The sequence below is a fragment of the Artibeus jamaicensis genome, unplaced genomic scaffold, assembly GCF_021234435.1.
Source record: "Artibeus jamaicensis isolate MK-2021 breed Jamaican fruit bat unplaced genomic scaffold, CSHL_Jam_final contig_497, whole genome shotgun sequence".
NCBI classification, from domain to species: domain Eukaryota; kingdom Metazoa; phylum Chordata; class Mammalia; order Chiroptera; family Phyllostomidae; genus Artibeus; species Artibeus jamaicensis.
The window spans coordinates 6,738,607-6,758,161 of NW_026521863.1; the positions used below are offsets into that span (position 1 = coordinate 6,738,607).

Genomic DNA, 19,555 nt, shown 5'->3' on the forward strand with positions numbered 1-19,555 from the left:
TCTCCCCCAACTCAAAGATGTGTTCCAATAAATAATCATCTGTATTTTTCCCCATTGCTCTTATGGTTTTATTGAACATGAAATAGAATTCAGACTTCTCCTTTCCAGGTAATTGGCCAGTTGTCCCAACATCATTTTATTTTACTTTCTTCACTGATTTGAAATACCTTGTTCACTAAGCTAATAGTCCATTTTGGTACTTACTATTCTTGTCCATGGATCTGGTTAGCCAGTTCTGTGCTGTGGCTAGGACTTTAACGTAATTTATCATCATTTTTTTTTCAACATTGCAGGACAAGTCCCGCTCAGAGGACCGCTTTTACAAAAAATTTCTTGACCATTCTGTTTTGTAAAACTTTTATTAGTATTTATTTAATGCTGAACTAACCCCCTGGGTCATACGTTTTTGTTTCCTCAGTTTCTCCTGGGATAGACTCCTCTTCGTGCAGGGCCCTCTCCTGGTTTAGGAACAGGCTGCTCCTTTCGGGAAGAACCATCTCAGGGCGGCAGGGAGAGCTCCCACGTGGGTCAGTCCGAGCTGCAGGGTGCGAGCTGTAGTCACCCGGCTGTGCTCAGCGACCAGAGCACCGACGTCCAAACCCTTCAGCTCGGCGCTGCTCTCTAGCACGTGCAGGCAGGGCTGTGGAGAGAGACCTGCAGCGCAGCCGCAGGTGCTTCCTTCCAGGTGATGCAGCAGAAGGCAGCACGCTGGGCACAGGTGCTCCACCAGCTCTGAGTACGGCCAACCTCACTGTCAAAGTCATGACAGGAGGGACTTTGTTGGAAGTCTACCGACAGTGTTACCCAGAGCTCGGCGGGACCCACCCACCAGCGATGAGGCCGGCTGTGGGTGCCAGGGGACAGCAGAGCAGGGCACGCAGGGAGAAGCCAGGACCCGGGACAGACATGATCCAGGGGGGAAATGCACCAGGGGCTGGGGGCGGGTTGTGGGGTGGAACTCACCACAAGTAATAGTGCCCTTCCACTCGTGGCTTCTTCATGGACCTTGGCTTCTGGAGGGCATGGGGGTGGGGACGCAAGTGGCACCTGTGCAGCTGTTCAATGACCTACTAATGTTAAACAACTTTATGTGAGAGAGGTGTTTTTTTTTCCATTTCTATCAAAGAGGACATAAGGGCTCGTGACAGTACCATGAAAAATCACTATAGTCACAGTGTGGTAGCCGGAAGAAGCGGGGCTGAGTAGGAAAAATTAACAGACAGTTTGGGGGCACAGGAAGGGAAGAGCAGAGTTTTCAGTGAGAGGGAGTCATTGGAACACGTGTTCCCGAGTCAGCTGCAGGTGGGGTGCACCATGCAATAAGCAGGGGCCCCCACTAGCAGAGTTGCTGGCCCACAGATGGCTGCCTTCGGCGTTGGTGGCGATCTTGCTCCAGTTTGCTTTCTTTGTGCAGAGTAACTGGGTCGCGGGATGTGAAACACGGAAACCCCAGCAAGTGGAGCTCTGTCCAGCCGTTTTCCTCAGAACTGAGGCTGCGGTTGGCATGCAGCATGTCACTGACTTTCTCGCTCATTCTGCTCTGTAATCACAGCACGGGGCTTCCTGGAGGGGAGTGCAGGGATGAGGCGGAACGTGCCCGAGCCAACTGGTTGCTCCACAGCCAGGAGTCAAGATGGACCTGCTGCTGTATCTGTAATTAGGAGAATTTCAGTGACGTCATTTCTGGACACAAGATGCTTTGCTACATGACCTCTCAAGGTCACTTTCATCCACAGTCATGCAACTCTGTGAAAAGCAACCAAATAAGGACACATAAATAGCAGGGCTTGAAATAGTAAGTCTAATTCTACTGTAAGTCAGTCTGTTTTGATTTCTCAACTATACTAATTCAGAATGTGTTTTAGGAACTGTGGGTTTTTTTTTTCCTAATTGATTGGAATGAAGTAGATTATTCATGACCATTTTGGCTCTCCCCTCCCCCCCCCCCAAATAGCTCTCTTCTATCTTGGAATGTGAAGAAGAGCTCTAAATTGGACACGGAAGAGTGAGGTGTTATTTTCGGCTAAAGTATTGTAGAATTAAAGCCTCCACCCCTGAGTGAAATCTGGTCTTTGCTCTTCCAACTGCCGTTTGGGTTCACACTAAAGGCAGAGCAGAGACATTACACTTTAGACCTGACCTTGAGCCTCAAGAGGAAGGAGCAGCATTTCGTTCTGTGCTCTGGGCGGAACAGCCTTATTTCTCCAAACACAGCTAGATCATAGCAGGGGGAGAAGGAAGAAGCCTCGTGACCAGCTAGTTTGGTATTTCTCAAACTGCACTCGACAGTGCATAGGACACTCCTAAATGAAGAACTCCGTGGGCAAATAACTGCAGAATCATTGTTTACTGCTATTCTTTTGAAGACTTTGAGAAGCCCTGAAGCAAAGAAACTTGTTTTATTTTGTTTGTCAAACTGATTTGATCACAAAACTTCCCCCCCTCTAAGGAATGTCTAACAGCTTCTGGGACTGGCACGCCACAAAACATTTGAAGACTGCCGATCTACTCGATACTTTCCTCGTCTTACAGAGGAGAGAAATAAAACCCATATTAAGAGGCGTGGAGATGATCAACCCCCCTTACTGGCAGGGCTGGGCACCTAGACCTTGGCTTCCAGACAACTAGTCCAGGCTCTTTCTATCACCTTGAAAGAGGTATCATCAATGGCGGTGGCTCTGATGTGCACCCTAGCACATTTTCTGAGGAATCTGAGGCTGCGTTTTATTTATAGTGCACTCAGCAATGAATCCATCAAACACTTTGAACGTTTTGAAAAGGGCATTGGGCCCTGTACAGTTGACCTAAATAAAACACTGTCTTTTAAATGGCATGTAATTTACTGTATAGTGAAATATTTTATCATGCTATATAATTATATCCTAAGAGCTTATTCCTTTTATACATGAGAGTCAATCAAAGGGGTCAAATCTCTTAAATATGTGACTAAAATGGAAATAGACTGACCAGCAAGAAGTAACTGTAGACCTTTCTTTTGTAATGCAAAGCACAATAGTTGGTGAGCTAAAATTATTTAAAAACTTGTCTAAAGACCATATGTGTATGTATATATATATATATACATACATACAGACATACATACATACATATATATTCAATTCAAGTGGTGTAAGCAAGCTAGCATTCTTCAGAAGCACTTTTCTGACTTATTTGCTGAATTCCAAAGGCATTTTGAATCTATACAAACTACTTTTAGCACAAAAGTGTTTCTGAGACTCTAGCCTGGATGCTTTGGGATTTTTCTCAAGATGTTTTATTCTGCCTTAACACATTGAGGTACAAGATAGACTCCCATCAGCTGGGATATGTTAAATTGGCGTCTAGCCTGTGAATATCAAGTTTTAAATGTCACGTTTCCAAAGACATTTATGCTCACGTGCCGCCTTTTTGTGAAGAGAAAAGGTGACCCTCCTTGGGGACAGCGGCAGCTCTGCCTTGGGCACCAGGCCCGGTGAGCAGGATGCAGGCTAGCTTCCGGCCCCCCGCTGCCCCTGGCCCCAGACAAGGACCTCCTGCAAATGATCACGTCACACACCTGAATGCAGGGGCCCATCTGCTTCCCTCCCTCTCCTCCAGCTCTCCACCTCCGTTGCGCCGAACTGGTTCCCACCTGCAGACCCAGCTTTTGTTTTGACCTGAATCAGTCTCTGCAGACCTTGGTCCATGCAGCCCACCCTACTGACTCAATACCATGGTGATGTGGGTCTGATAACTGGGATCCTGACCGTGGCCTCATTTTTGTGCCCTCACTATTTTAACTGGGGTTGTACCTTGCAAGGACCAGTTACCGTCTCACGATCTCCAGTTCTGCTCAGGGATGGGATGCTGTTCCCCACGGATGAATCTCTTGGTGTTGCCAGCCTTCCTGCCTGAAGGTGATGCCATGCTACCTCGTTAGAAATCCTTACCTCCATCTCACAACCAGACCACCTGGACTGTGTCTCTGTCTTATCATGACCCACCTAGGCACGTGCTTTGTCCCCCAGAATGAGCCTACCTGCTCCTGAGTCATTTGCCAGGGCCTCAGTGGCTGAGCCTATTTCTGGGGACTGACCCCACGCCCCTGGGCCCTCTCTGCATGCTGAGACCCAGCAGGCAGGGCCCGCACAGGGGCAGACCTACCTCCTGGGCCCTCTCTCCCCATGTGGACAAGAACAGTGAATATTCAGAGGGTTGACTGGAAACACTGCAGATTTCATACGAAGTAAAAAAGTTGCTTTAGTCCACATTTTACTTATTAACGCAGAAATTAGAAGAAATACAATTAGAAAGAATACCAGCCACAGAGGTTGAAATAAAAAGGATGCTTTGACAAAACTCTCACTTCCTTAGAAAAGGTAAGTCGTGGAATTATGAGCACAACAAGCCGAGGACTGTGCCTCTTCACTTCAGCGCAGGAAACCCGGGGCCCAAGACCAGACCAGGCGCTCAGTTAATATTTGCTGAGTGAATGAAAACAAGTCAATCTGAACACAGCATCTGATCACGAAAGCTTTCATTAGAACACGTGGTCACTCTCTCACCATACATACTATTAACCTTGTACTGTATTTTGGTAATGTTGCAGTTTATACTTTTAATACACTGGAATAGGAGAGAATAATTAATAAAATAAATGCATGATAAACATAATAAACATTAATGACAGCATGGTTGATATCACGGACCTCATTAGGAAATGTGAGTGAAACATGTGTGCCTGAGTATGAACTCCTGGCGAAATGGTGATGCAGAGACGGAAATGCATTTTGATTTTGGCAACGATAAAGGGCTTTTCTATGACTAGGACACACACAGGACTAAACATCGCAATGCTTTGTATTGTCAGAACACTTGACAATCTACAAAATGCCTGAGCATATGTAGTCACATTTGATGTTCACGAGAAGATAGAAGAATGTCGTTAAAGAAAATTATATGCATCCCACTCTTAGAAGAAAATGTCTCGTGGCTTATGAACTACAACAGCTTTCAAAGTGATTTCTGCTTTATCATTAACAGTCATGACTCACCTGGTGGCATAGGAAGAAATAGGAAAGGTACTCTCTACAACAAAGAAAATGGAAAGGAAGTGGTCTACAATGGCAACTTCCATTTACCGTGATGAAGACAGACCTCTATTATTCAACCCGGGACAGTTATACAATACAATTCTGAGAGATAAGTAATGAGATGCCGGAAGTGAGTAATGAGACGCAAGCTTTGGAAGTCTAGTTTCTGCTCAGGGAAGAGGAATTATTACCACGTTTACCATTTATCCATTGTAGTGCATGTCAAAGCAACTATAACTCTGGGAGCCCAGAGCAGCTACTGGGAAGAATTCAAGAGGCTATAAGAACAGTAAACTGGGGGATACAAGTGCTGCGTGGGTTCTCGGCCAGCTCAGAGTTCTTTCTTAAGACATATGCTTCTCAGTCCTGCCTCCTTGCTGTCCTAGAAGGAATGCCATCCCTGGGTATCTGGCTGGAGAGTTTGGTGAGTTACCCTGGAAACCTATGTAACATTCCTATTTAAACAACAGCAACAAAATTTTTAGGTAAGGTGACATATTTCTAAAATATTTTTATTGCTTCCCTTTCTCTCTTTATTTGAATTTTTGTTGATTGATTTGAGAGAGACAGGGAGGGAGGGAGAGACACCTCGATTCGCTGTCAGGGTGATGCTCCGACTGAGCTACCTGGTCGGGGCCGCATTCCTTTCCTTTTTATCCTTTTCACAAAAGTAGTACAAGTCCCTAGCTAAAACTTTTTCAAATATTACAGAAATATATAAAAATGTTGCTTTGGTCAGCATTTTGCTTAAGGCAGAAAGTAGAAGAAATATAATTAGCACAGCAATTTTCAACCTGTGTGCTGCACAAATTTTAAAAACATGCCAATACCTGACTATTTAGTCAAGGGCACCGACCTCTCTTCCTTTAGGTTGTCAGATTAAAAAAAAAAAGACAACAGCTGTCTCTGGTGTGAATGTCCTGTCTGAACCATAAAACATAGGTCATGTAATAGAGTTGCATCTTATTGGCCACATCATAATAAGGTTGTGTCTGATTGGTTAATTCTTGGTACCAGAAATCCTTATATACAAATATAGACATATGATTTTTTTTTGAAAAATCACTTTGGAGCAACAAGGATAGGTAATTAACATTTTTTTGTAGATCAGTCAAAATTATACCTATTTTTTGTCAGAGCAGAAAAAATATATTTTTGATGTGCTGCGTAATTTTAGTAATGAATGAGTGCCATGGGATGAGAATGGTTGAAAATAGCTGAATTAGCAAGTTTTACCTCCCTACTTCCTTCAAGTTAGCTTCTGTTAATAATTCAGTGTAAGGTCCAGTAGACCTTTTTTTCTGTGCACACACTTAGTCGGTCCATAGCTTTGGAAGGTCTCTGCATTATATTTCGGACAAGTATCTCGTATCAAGCAGCGGGAAGAAGAATGACCAATACGTGACTCTTATCAGGTTTTAGGAAGAATTCAACTTCATATCATAAGCAGAAATTGAAGCTTCAAAAACATCTTTTAAAAATAAATGGAAGAAAAACCCATCATTTGGAACTAGCTAGAGTGAGGGCTACCCAAGGTTTGGGAACTTGAATACTAGCAGGTTTCTAGCTTTTAAAAATTTGAAATAAAATCTTCAGGGGCCAAAATCTTTGAAATGAGAATGTGGTCAGACACATTGCTGGTGTAGACTTCCACTGGCTAAAACAAACACCGAAACAGCAACAGAGTGTGTCTCAGAGAAACGTGCTTTCCCAGCAGCCCCTTTGGCTTGTAAGAAATGTCCCTTACATCCTCCTGAAAGGGAATCAGACTTCCACAGAAAGGATGGGCCTGCTCGGCCTGCACGGAGCACCAAAGCTGCACAACTTTCTGATCCCTGGTTTCCACGCTGGGAAATGCTCATGTTGCTCTTTCAGAACTAGTGTCCCTTTCTTGTAGAGACTGTGCTCCAAATGTTTCCAAGTTGCCTTTTTGGAGCTGGTACAATGCTTTCCTATGGAAACCAGACTGTGTGGGATTTGGGGGTTCCTAAAGCAGGCCAGATACCCAGGTGGCACCTGAGGTACCTAGCAGTGTGCACTGTAGAAAGATGAGACCTTGAGTAGCACTGTCTTTAAAGTATGTTTTCTTTAAGCATTCTAACTTGGGGTGTCTGGAATGTGGTTCTTATCCTAGGGCCAGGAACCCCCATCCCTGTACCTTGCTGGTGTCCCAGGCCCTGGAACCCCCATCTCCCAGCACCTGGGACACAGCAAGTGGCAGGAGCCTGGGGCAAGTGAAGAATGGGTTACAGTTTCCCACCAGCCAGCCCTGTCCAAGGAGTGCTCAGGCCCTCCTCCTCCGGGGGGGTGTGTGTGGAGGATCTTCAAATGGCAACGTGTTCACCCGAGGCAAAGATTACCCATTGGTTTACTCTAATTGCCGCCTCCACCCTCTGTATTCTGGGAAAGCAGGAAGGAATAAAATTGTCCTTCACTTGGCCAGTTAGAAAGAAGGTAGAAATTTGTGGGCTGCATCCTTAAGAATAAAAGCAGGGTTTGTAGTTACTTTCTCGAAATAGAGATGACTGTAGAGTACAGGACACTGTGCTGTCCCTAGATTTAAAAGATGTTATCATCTCTCTCCTGTTTCTTTCAGTAAGTGGTCAAAAATCCTTAAAATAAAACGTTTCTGTGCTTTCTGGGGAGACAGCAAAGACGGGGTGAGTGGAGGAAGCCGCACATTTTCGCTCAGTGGATTTTAAGAGGCGTGCCTTGGGCAATGTGGCAGAGAGAAGACATTCTCCAACTGGAACCGCGGCATCGGCGTCACCTGGTAACTTATCAGACAGGATAGTTCTCGGGCCCCACCCTAATGCAACTGAATCCAAAATTCTGGGTGTGAGGCCCAGCTGTCTGTGGTCAACAAGCCCTTCCAGGTCATTCAGTTATCAGGGTCCAGCTCAAGGACGAGTGGACGGTGGGCGAGGACTCAACAGAGCTGCTTTTAAGTCCAGGCTCTGCCGCTTAACAGTTGGGTTGAACAAGTTAATCAGCCACCTGATGCAGTAGGTACTATCAGTGTCTTTATTTTACAGACGAGACACTGCGGTATAGAGAGACTGAGTAACCCGACCAAGTTCATAGAGCTGACAGGTGGCTTAGGACCTGAGCCCAGGTTTGAGCTACTAATCACATTTAACTGATGCAAGAAGTGATGCATACATTTACTCATCCACCCAGTGTTTATTTAATATGCATGACTAGGAAATACACTGAGAGGTGAGGAATATCAAAATGAATAAAGGACTCTGGTCAAGATGGAGGCATAGGCAAACACAGCTTGCCTTCTCACACAACCACAGAAAAAATTACAACTAGACTACAAAACAAATATCAGAAAATTGAGCCGTAGGGAAGTCCAACAACCAAGGAATGAAAGAAATCACATTCATCCAGCACGGTAGAAGGGGCAGAGACACATGGAGACACACAGAGACAGAATGCCAGTTCTACAACTACGTGTGTTGGATAAGAACTGGGAGAGATACCTTGGAAGGAAGCAAGGGATCCTGGCCCAACACCAGACCACCCAGTCCCGGGTTCCAGTGCCAGGAAGATAAGTCCCCAAAATTTCTGGCTGTAAAAATCAGTCTAGGTTGGGGTGGTAGAAGAAACTGTGGGGTTCTCAGGCATCTCCTCTTAAAAGGACTTGCAATGGACATAGGACTGATGCAGACTCACTCCCTCTGGGCTCCAGCACAAGGGCAGCAGCTTGAAGGGCACCAGTGGCAGATAGGGAGAAACTGAAGTGTCTGCATTAGGGAGAGTGTTGGGGGATATCTTCATCCCAGACAAAACTCCGGAGGCCAGGCAGTGGCATTGTCCCCTTTCTGAGCCCTCCCCAACACAGAGCCACAGAGCAGTGACACCATAAATGAGACTCCATCAGTCTGGTTCACATGGATGGCTCTGCCCTGGGGATTATCTAAGGCTCCATGGACCCCATCCAACTTATGGGTGCACTTTTCTATAACAGGCCATTCTGCTAGGACAGGGAGTCAAAGCAGTTCTACCTAATATATAGAAACAAACATAGAGAGGCTGCCAAAATGAGCAGACAAAGAAATATGGCCCAAATGAAAGAACAGAACACAACTCCTGGAAAAGAACCAAATAAAATGGAGATAGGCAATCTATCAGATGCAGAGTTCAAAACACTTATTATTAGGATGCTCAAGGAACTCATTGGCTACTTCATAGCATAAAAAAGACCCAGGCAGAAATGTATGTTACATGAAGTGAAATAAAGAAAAATTTACAGGGAATCAACAGCAGAGGGGATGAAGCTGAGAATCAGATCAATAATTTGTAATATAAGGAAGAAAAAAACATTCACTCAGAATAGCAAGAAGAAAAAAGAATCCCAAAAACAAGGATAGTCTAAGGAGGCTCTGGGAAAACTTCAAACACATCAACATTCGAAGTATAGGGGTGCCAGAAGGAGAAGAGAAAGAGCAAGAAATTGAAAACTTATTTGAAAAAAATAATGAAAGATAAATTCCCTGATTTGGTGAAGGAAATAGACATGATAAGTCCAGGAAGCACAGAGAGTCCCAAACAAGATGGATGTGAAGAGGACCACCCCAAGACACATCATAATTAAAATGCCAAGGGTTAACGATAAAGAGAGAATCTTAAAAGCTGCAAGAGAGGAAAGCAGAGAGTTACCCACAAAGGAGTTCCCATAAAACTGTCAGCTGATTTCTCAAAAGAAGCTTTGCAGGCAAGAAGGGACTGGCAAGAAGTATTCAAAGTGATATAAAGCAAAGACCTATAACTTAGATTACTCTATTCAGCAAAGCTATCATTTAGATTGAAGGGCAGATAAAGTGCTTCTCAGACAAGGTAAAGCTAAAGGAGTTCATCATCACCAAGCCATTATTCTAAGAAATGTTAAAGGGACTCACTTAAGAAAAAGATCAAAACTATGAATATTAAAATGGCAATAAATTCACGGCTATCGACAATTGAATCTAAAAAACAAACTAAGCAAACAAGCAGAAGAGAAACAGAATCATAGGAATGGAGATCATTTGGAGGGTTCTCAGTTGGCAGGGAGAAGGGGGCGAGTGGGGGAAAAGGTGCAGGGATTAAGTAGCATGCGACAGAGATAGAAAATAGATGGGGGGCAAGAATAGCATGGGAAATATAGAACCTAAAGGACGACAATAATAAACTAAAGGGGGTAATGGGGAGGGGGCAGGGGGGGGGAATGAAGGGGGGAATAGAACTGTAACAGCATAATCAATTAAAAAAAAAAAGAAGTACAAAGCGAGCCCTGGCTGGTGTAGCTCAGTGGATTGAGCATGGGCTGTGAACTAAAGGGTTGTCAGTTCGATTCCCAGTCAGGGCACCTGCCTGGGTTGCAGGCCAGGTCCCCAGTGGGGGCCACATGACAGGCAACCACACATCGATGTTTCTCTCTCTCTTTCTCCTTCCCTTCCCCTTCCTTCTCTAAAAATAAACAAATAAAATCTTTTTAAAAAGTAAAAAAAAAAGAAGCACAAATGGATAGGTACAGAATAGACAGGGAGATGTTGAGAAGAGTGTAGGAAATGGAATATCAAAGTCTCAGTGCATGATTCATGAACATGAACTGAGGGAGGGGAACATGAACCAAGGGAAGGGATTGCCAGGGGGAATGGGTGTACCAGATGGCAGGGGGCAAAAGGGGAAAAATTGGGACAACTATAATAGAAAAATCAATAAAATATTTTTTAAATAAAAAATGAATAAAGATTTCCATCCCATCCTCAAGTTCATTACCTTTTTTAAAAAAAATTGAGAATAATGAACAAGTGACAGGTCACCTCATTTTAAAAGATTTTGTCATGTGTCTGTGTTTTGAGAGGCTGAAAATATTTTCTCCTGTCAATGGCCATTCACAGAATCCACCACCCTTAGCAAACCAGCTCCCAGATTGCAGAGCAGGCCTGTCTGCCAGCTGCCCTCGTTTCCAGGCTGGATCCGCTGGAGGCTCTCTCTGCAGGCTCGTATCCCTCACGTCCATTCAGCTGTAATAGCCATTCTCTTCCCTCCGCAGGGAAGGAGGCGTGTTACCCCAGATCTGACTCTCTTCCAGGGATGGAACCTGTCATTCACACCTATTTCCCAGAAAAATGACAGCTAAAAAATGAAGCCTACTTCTTAGAATTGTGGGGTGTTACCGCTGGCTGAGCCCGTGTACCAGCTCCAGCGTCTTGATGCAGGCAGGACCCGGAGACGGCGTTGGCGGACACCACCCTAAGATGGGCTAGGGACGCTGCGTGCAGCCTCCCGGTCTCCCCTCCCGGCCGCGAGGAAAGGGAAAAGGTGTGGGGTCGGCGATCGGCCCTGGGCCGAAACTCAGGTTGTACACGGGAAAGTGAGAGCGGAACCTTTCTCCTCCACCTCGCTGTCGCTTCCAGCCGGGCCCAGTTGTCCCCGGACACGGTAGTGGAGGCTTTATTATAAATATGGAGCCTGCAGGCCCTGAGGCTGGGGAACGGTCCTCCGGGCTGGAGGCTCCGGGATCCACGGACGACCGGCTTTTCCTGGTTAAAGGTGTGGTGCGGTGAGCAGCGGGGGTCGAGCGAGCTCAGCCCGGGCTCTGCCCAAGCTGCAGCGGACATTCCCACTGCCGCCCGCCCTGGGAGAAGTTCTCCTGGGTCTGCCCTTGAGTTTACATCTGGGGGTCCGGCGGCCCGGATGGGTCGGTGCTCGTGCTGGGTGGAGCCTCCCTGGTCGCGGGGACGGGGTGGGGGGTGGAACTGGTTCTGAGAGCCGTTCGGTGTGCCACATTTCTCCCATGCCCTCTGCGGTTCCCCCGCGCCCTCCTTTTTTCTGTTCGCTTCAAGTGTACAGTTCTGGGACGCATGATTTGTGTATTGCATTGTGTGCTTCCCACACAGTAAGAAGTATAGTCTCCTTCCGTCACCTTATATTTGATCCTTCACCCTTTACCACCTCCACCCTCCTTCCCTCTGGTAACTACCATACTGTTGTCTGTGTCTATGAGTTCTTGGCTATTTGTTGCTTTCAGTTTTAAATCCCACATATGAGTAAAATCATATGGTTCTTGACTTTTAGTCTGACTTATTTCTCTTAGCATGATATTCTCGAGATCCATCTGTCCCTGAGAAGGGTCCCTGTGCCCATTCTATGTACTTGGGAATATCTCAGAATGACCTCAGGAACTAGATGTCATGGGGTCATGCAGGTTTCAGAGGCCCTATCATTTATCCCTGATAAATGATGGCAAGAGCTGCTTAGCCATCATTTCTGGAATTTCAAAAGTAATTTTGAATGTAATTTAAGTAGTGCCTAAAATTTAACTGTGTACATCTTTTTAACTGCAGCATTTGTTTGTTTGTTTTCTTTCCTTAATCTCTCTCCCCATCCTCTGCTCCCTACCCCAAAAACTCTTGGCAGGTGGACTTTTCCTAGGTACTGTTGCTGCTGCAGGAATGCTAGCTGGATTTGTTACAACATTATCATTGGCTAAAAAGAGAAGCCCTGAATGGTTCAATAAGGTTTGTGACACCAAAATTTATTCGCAGCATCGTTATTGTTTACAAGTAAATGGTAGCTAAATAAAGAAAATATCCATGACTTTTCATAGTGCTTTTAGAAGTAAACCTATCTATGTATACCTCTTAATTTCAGGAAGTGCTCAAATTAATCAAGTCTTTCTTAAAAATAGGTGCTTAAATATGTGCTTTCTTAAATTTTAGCAGAACAAGACTTTGAAAGCTCAACCAGTACATTTTCTATTTCCAGCGTGATTTTAGATCTAAATCCAGGTAATTCACTATCAGTTGTAAGAGGCCCCAGTAGTTCATGTACAACTAAGAAAGAAAACGTGATGCCAGTTAAACTATTGACACAGTATTGACTGCAAGAGGCGTTTCTGTCTCAGAGATGCTAACGTTTTCAAGTGAAGTGCATCTTAATATTGATGAAAAACACGACAGCTCCTTGAATTCAGAGATAACATGTGCTTGTGCATTGCTGCAGCCCCTCTCTTTGGCACACAGTAGGTGCTCAGTAAATTTTGACTGAATGACTGTAACATGCTTCAGGCAGAAAACCCTTACTCCAAAAGCAAGACTGAGCAGTCACCGTTGTGGTCATGTATAGTGCATTTACCAAGTGGCGATATTGTCCTCACATTTGCTCATGGATACTTGTTCTTAGGTATTGTTCTGTCTCTGCCCTCTCCTGGTTTATTTATCTGTTACAATACTTTATTGCTTCAACCCCTGTAACTTGGGCTCTTTTATGGGCTATAGCTAGCTATAAGAAATACAAAAATAAAAAAAACATAGCCCTTTAGGCAGCTAGCTCTGGTGCAAGAGACAAATATTAAATAAATATTCATACAACTACATAATTACAATTTGGTGTTTGCTCTAGAAGAACAGTGTGAATGTAAAAAAATCATAAACCAGCTGAACCCCTTTCCATTTCTATGTATCTTAATAACCTAGTAACCATACTTAAGCCTTATGAACATTGTAATGGTAAGAGAGCACATTCAAAGTGCATCTGGGTCCCCTTCTGATTACTCATGGAAGCAGAACTTCCCAAATTATTCCTATGAACCACATGGCCATTTCTATCTATATTACAGAATATTTTCAGAGCAGAAAAATATCTTGAGGCAAAAATTAGTAAGACCTGATAGTGGTGCTTTAATAGTAGAGTTTGGGTTTGTTTCTAAGCTTAAGTTTTCACGTTAACCTTTGACAGATTTTTTTGAGAAGCTGGTGAAAACTACGAATTCTCTCTCAGGAAAAAAAAAACACGAGTGTTCGCAAGTTTGCTTTTGGCTTTGTGGTTCTAAGATTTGATTATCATATATGCCCTTTATGGTCTAACGTGGTTTTCAGACTGTGGTCCACGGAGTGCTGGGGATGCTTGAGACCCTCTTGGGGGTCTATAAAGTCAAAGTTTTCCATAATGAAGCTGAGACATTTGGACTGACAGTACAGAAGCCATGGGGGCGGGGGGACTGCTGGTGCCTCGGTGTCATCAAGGCAGTGGCCCCAGGCTGTACCAGCAGTCATGTGTTCTTCATTACCATGTGCTTACAGTTTAAAAACCCATCTCTGTCAAGGAAGGCTCTTGTTGAAGCAGTAAAATTGTTTTATTGACTCCTGACCCCTGAACATACCTCTTTAATATCTGTGTGAAAAAATGGGAAGTACTACTAAAGCACTCTGCTTTGTATCAAAGAAAGATGTTTTTCTTGAGGAAAAGCAATTGAGTTGCCCAGTGAACTAGCTGCTTTTTTTCACGGCATATTGTTTTTACTTGAAAGAACAACGGACAAACTATAGGTATTCAGTAGAGGGTACATGACAGACATTTCCTTAAAAATGAACAACATAGGCTTGTCTCTTCAAGCAAGCAATTGTCAGTGTATGTTACCAATGGTAAAATTTGAGCTTTTAAGTGAAAATTATATTTCAGAAAATTTTATCTACCTTTGTGGGCTTGACAGCTGCTCAGTACTTAAAGGCTTTTCTAATGAGATTTGTGATGGTATTAATGAACTGACTTTTAAAAATATCAGTTCACCATTTAATAAATGGTGTCAACATTGGAAAGATCTGTGTAACTTGGTAAATATTTTCTGAATGATCATGATGTATGGATAAAAGTTTCATTCAAAGTGCAAAATAAACTAACGGGTTTTAATGTAACAAAGTACAAAAAAAATTACCAATGCGACTTTAGATTCCATATTGCAGCTAACCTTTAAGAAGCTATCTGTCGTGTTTTGGTGTAGTGCGGAGCACAAAGGCTGTTACAGTACTCCATCCATTTCCAACCACAGGTCTGTGCGAGTCTAGCTTTTACTGCAACCAAGAAGACGTATTGCAACAGATGACTGAATGCGGATATAGGAAAATCTAGCTGTCTTTTACTAAGCCAGCCATTTAAAGGATTAACAGAAATAGAAAACATTGCCTTTCTTTGCACTAAATTTATTTTTTATAAGGTATTTTTATAAAAATGTATTACTCTATAATGGGTATATTTTAAAGTGAATCAAGTAAAATTCAAAAATTGTTTGATTTTAACTTTTACTACATTAAATATTGATAAATATAACCCATATAATCAGAAATCTCTGAGATCAAGTATAAATGGATCCTGAGACCAGAAAGTTTGAGCACTGCTGTTCTGGATGGTTAAGCATGTACAGTTCTGCCTCCCCTCTGGGAAGATGTCCGAACTAGAGCCTTACTCCTGACTCAGACTATTGGAGAGGTACGGTTTGTAGAGGAGCCCAGAGGTTCTGGAGTGGTTAATGAGTGTATGCTGGACAAGCACCAGTTTAAGATCACTACCACTCAGGCAGCGCACTTCAGAGTCGCTGTCTGAAAGTTTTCTGGGATAATGCCTAACATCTGAGCACTTACCATGTGCAGCCGCTATTCATAGGTTAGGAGTCGGTTAACCCCCGTCACAGCCCTGTGAGGTGCTAACTTCCACTGTTGTCCCCATTCAACCAAGGCACAGAGAGACCCGCCAGCCTGCTCACCATGGCGCTCTACCCACCTCTGATTACTTCTGGGGAATAAATGGTGCTATGTTTAAGCAATTTTTAATTTAAATAGACTTCTGTCCACTAGCCTGGGAATCTAGGTCTTAATCATAATACAGATTAAAATTGCAACCCAAAAGGACTTTAAATGATCAGCTTTCAGGTGGAGGCAGATTACTTACACTGCTGTTATTTTAGAAGGATGAGAACCTTTCCTTTAATGTCTGTCTCAGCTATGTCTCATGCTAGAAACTGGGAGTGGAGAGCGATAGTAAATGCTGAATGAATATTATTATTATTATTATTATTACTACTATCCTTTGAATAAACAGAAAGGGAAGGTGCAAGCTAAGGTAGCTGAAAGATTCTACTCTTGAGTTTCTTTGGTTGATCTATTAAAAGAGGTCAAGGTTTTTGAGATAAACTGGTACATTTCACATTTGTATAATATCAGTCTCATAAAATGATTGTGAAGCAGTATGAGTGGCAATAATGTACACATTATATGTTTGTTTTGTTAAAACAATTGAGGAAAATAGAATACTATATAAACGCACACAGAGTTTACTTACCAAGGGTAATGTGGTGCCCCTACTCACCGTGATACAGCGTGGTCAATTGACCGTGAGCCATGTCAAGACCCGTGGATATAGTGAGTGGAGAACAAAGACAACTTACCATCTTTCTGCTATAGCTACAGCTTCTGAGAAATTATTTTAAAATCTTTAAAATATATATATGTGTGTTAAAAAACCAGCCAGCTATCTCTATAAAGAATATATCATAATGTTGTATCAGGTAATTATACCTCATAGAGGAAATAACTAGATTGAACATTCTTTTTAAATGTCAGTTTGATATACCAAATTCAGCCCCAGGTTAAACTGACAAAAACAGAAAATGTGAACTTTATTCTTAGGTATGAAGCTGGCATTCTGACAGACTGAACAGTCTGCTCTTGATCATCCCACACCTGGGAATAACATTCATTCCTGTCACCTGCTCGCACACCCCCATGGCTTTAGGCATGAGGGGTTAAAAATACAGTTGCCACCTAGAAAAGAGTTTTTCTGTTTTATCTTGGAGATAGTAAATATCATAACTACAGTGTGATTTGTTCAATTCACCTTCCAAATGTACATGCTTTTGTTTTCATTGAAATTAAATAATGTGGCAAGGAAAATTTTAGCTTTCATTAAATATATATGTGACCAGCATATGTATTTATAGCAAAAGATCTTTTAAAGCAACTTTTTTTGGGGGGAAGTCAGCCTTTCCCTGCGGCAAGTCAACCCATGTTCATTTTGAAAAATCTGAGCAGGATTTCTGAAGGCCACATGACCTGCACTCCAGAGGAAAAAGCTGTGACTAGACTTTTAAAAACTTAAAGATAGATCCATTTTTAATATTGTTTCCACAAAAGTTCATTTTTGGAAGTATGTAAACAATAACTAAGAATAACTCATTTTGTCTCACAGTCAATTTCTGAAGGCTGATATACAAATATAGCCTGCACTATTTTTTTTTAAATCTAAGTTTGACAAAATTAAGATTTTATTGGGACTATTGCTCTGTCATTAAGCTTTTTTATATGTAGTTACCTTTTTAACTTAATTTAGTCAAATGTGGGTTTATGTAGAATTTTAAAAATATATGTACATAGATAATACATATATAATTTCTGTCCTTCTCAGGGAAGTGGAGAGTTTTTAATTTGAGTTTCTAAAATAAAATTTAGGCTAAAGCACATAAACCGACTACAGTTGGTGGTTTTGGGTTGACAGCACTGCTTCTGGGTGGGAATTTGGGCAGCTGGAACCCACACAGCACCTTCTGTGCACTCTGGGAGCCACTGTGAAATCACAGAGACAGACAGGAGTAAGACAGGGGGGTATTGTTCGTATCACAGAAAATGGGTATGCAAAAGTTCTTAGAAATTTCGTTGGGTCTACATGTTAAAACAGTGTAAGTCGGTGAGTTCCGAGTACCTACCAGGCCGAGGCACGTGCTAGGCACATGTCGGACACAGGCACAGTTTCCAGGTGCTGTCAGTAACATTCACAACCAGGAGGAACGTGTGGAAAGACAGCCGTGTTAAGAAATGTGTTGAACAGTATAAAGAATTCCTCTAAAACAGAAAAGGAGAAGAGAATGGAAATACATTTCCAGGTAGAAGATAGGATGTTATACATTTGCCAGTTTGTTTGATGTCATTATTAGGAAAATGCCAGTGAATGGACATTTTCACCAGTTGGAGGGGAAATCTTGACAGGATATTCTAGGATTTTAAGAACAAACAAATGGAATCTCATCAAAATAAAAGCTTCTGCAGAGCTAAAGAAAACAGTATTAAAATAAAAAGAACCAACTGTATGGGGAAATGTAATTGCCAATGATACCTCAGACAAGGATTTAATCTCCAAAATATATGAAGAATTCACATGACTCCACTCTAAGACAAGCAACCCAATTAAAAAATGGGCAAAGGACTTGAACAGACACTTCTCCAAGGAGGACATACAGAGGATCCGGAGACATAGGAAAAGATGCTCAATATCGCTAGCTATCAGAGAGATGCAAATTAAAACCACAGTGAGATACCACTTCACACCGGTCAGGATAGCCATCATAACCAAAGCAACAAACAAGTGTTGGAGAGGTTGTGAAGAAAAGGGGACCCTAGTGCACTGTTGGTGGGATTGCAGACTGGTACAACCATTATGGAAAACAGTATGGAATTTTCTCAGAAAACTAAAAATGGATCTACCTTTTGACTTAGCAATTCCACTGCTACGATTATATCTTAAGAACCCTGAAACACCAATCCAAAAGAACCTGTGCACCCCAATGTTCATAGCAGCACAATTTACAATAGCCAAGTGCTGGAAGCAACCTAGGTGCCCATCAGTAAATGACTGGATCAAAAAACTATGGTACATTTACACAATGGAATTCTATGCAGCAGAAAGAAAGAAGGAGCTCTTACCTTTGCAACAGCATAAATGGAACTGGAAAGCGTTACGCTAAATGAAATACACCAGGTGGTGAAAGACAAATACCATATGATCTCACCTTTAAAAGGAACCTAATCAACAAAACAAACAAGCAAAATATCACCAAAGATACTGAACTTGAGAACAGTATGACAGTGTCCAGAGGGGAGGGAATTTCAGGGGAAAAGGGTGAAGGGTGTACAGGAACCATTATAAAGGACACATGGACAATAATGGGGGGTGGAAACAAAAGGGAAGGGGGGGCTGAGCTGTTGGGCTGGGGTGGGGGGAAAAGGCAGAAAACTACTTGAACAACAAAAAGAACATTCTAGGATTTTTCTGGAAGAAATAATAGGCAAAAGCAATGAAGAAATTTTTGAAAAATAATGAGTATGGTGTACTTTCTGGATATTAAGACTTTTTATTCTATCATTAAATCTGTGTGATTCTGGCATAAAAATAGATAACAAGTTAGTTGTACAAAAATAGCTTAAAAATAAACCTCTCTATATAGGTTTCTCTAATAAGTTGGAGAAGGATTAATCGATTAGATTAGAATGCGGTAGTTGCTAAGCTTTTTGAGAAGTAAACTCCCTTGAGTCATTAGCTCCCGTCAAAACCAAAATAAATACCAGATGAACTAAAAAGTCAGTGGTAAAAAGAAGAGACAATTAAAAAAAATACAGCTAACAGAAAAGAGAAATGACTATAACTTTAGGATGGGGAAGTTTTATTGAATTTAAAAGCATTAGAATGCATCTTTGATAAAAGACAAAAACTAAAAAAGCAAGATTCAAGGAATTAAAAGTAAAGCAAACTAGGACAATAGGATAGTACATAGATGTAAGGGCTGAAGAATATCAATATATAAAGAGAAAATACAAATAAGGAAGTTTTCAGTGGGCAAACAACATGGATATATAATTCAAAATGCATAAACATTTGGTTTATAACTT

At 42.4% G+C, this 19,555-nt stretch overlaps 1 protein-coding gene and 1 long non-coding RNA gene across 2 annotated transcripts in view; one reads left to right on the plus strand and one right to left on the minus strand.

The window, feature by feature from the left end:
• Window positions 1-404: 404 nt before the first annotated feature.
• Window positions 405-11,504, minus strand: LOC119034902 (uncharacterized). Its single transcript, XR_005079667.2, has 3 exons — window positions 11,217-11,504; window positions 964-1,651; window positions 405-751 (listed from the first exon to the last, which is right to left on the minus strand). It is a non-coding gene; the product is annotated as an uncharacterized LOC119034902 (long non-coding RNA).
• TMEM242 (transmembrane protein 242) overlaps window positions 11,487-19,555 on the plus strand; it is a 29,520-nt gene continuing 21,451 nt past the window's right edge. The window contains exons 1-2 of the mRNA XM_037126066.2: window positions 11,487-11,615; window positions 12,483-12,583. Coding sequence (XP_036981961.2) covers window positions 11,528-11,615; window positions 12,483-12,583 — 189 coding nt within the window. The 5' untranslated portion in view covers window positions 11,487-11,527. The remainder of the gene's footprint in view (window positions 11,616-12,482; window positions 12,584-19,555) is intronic.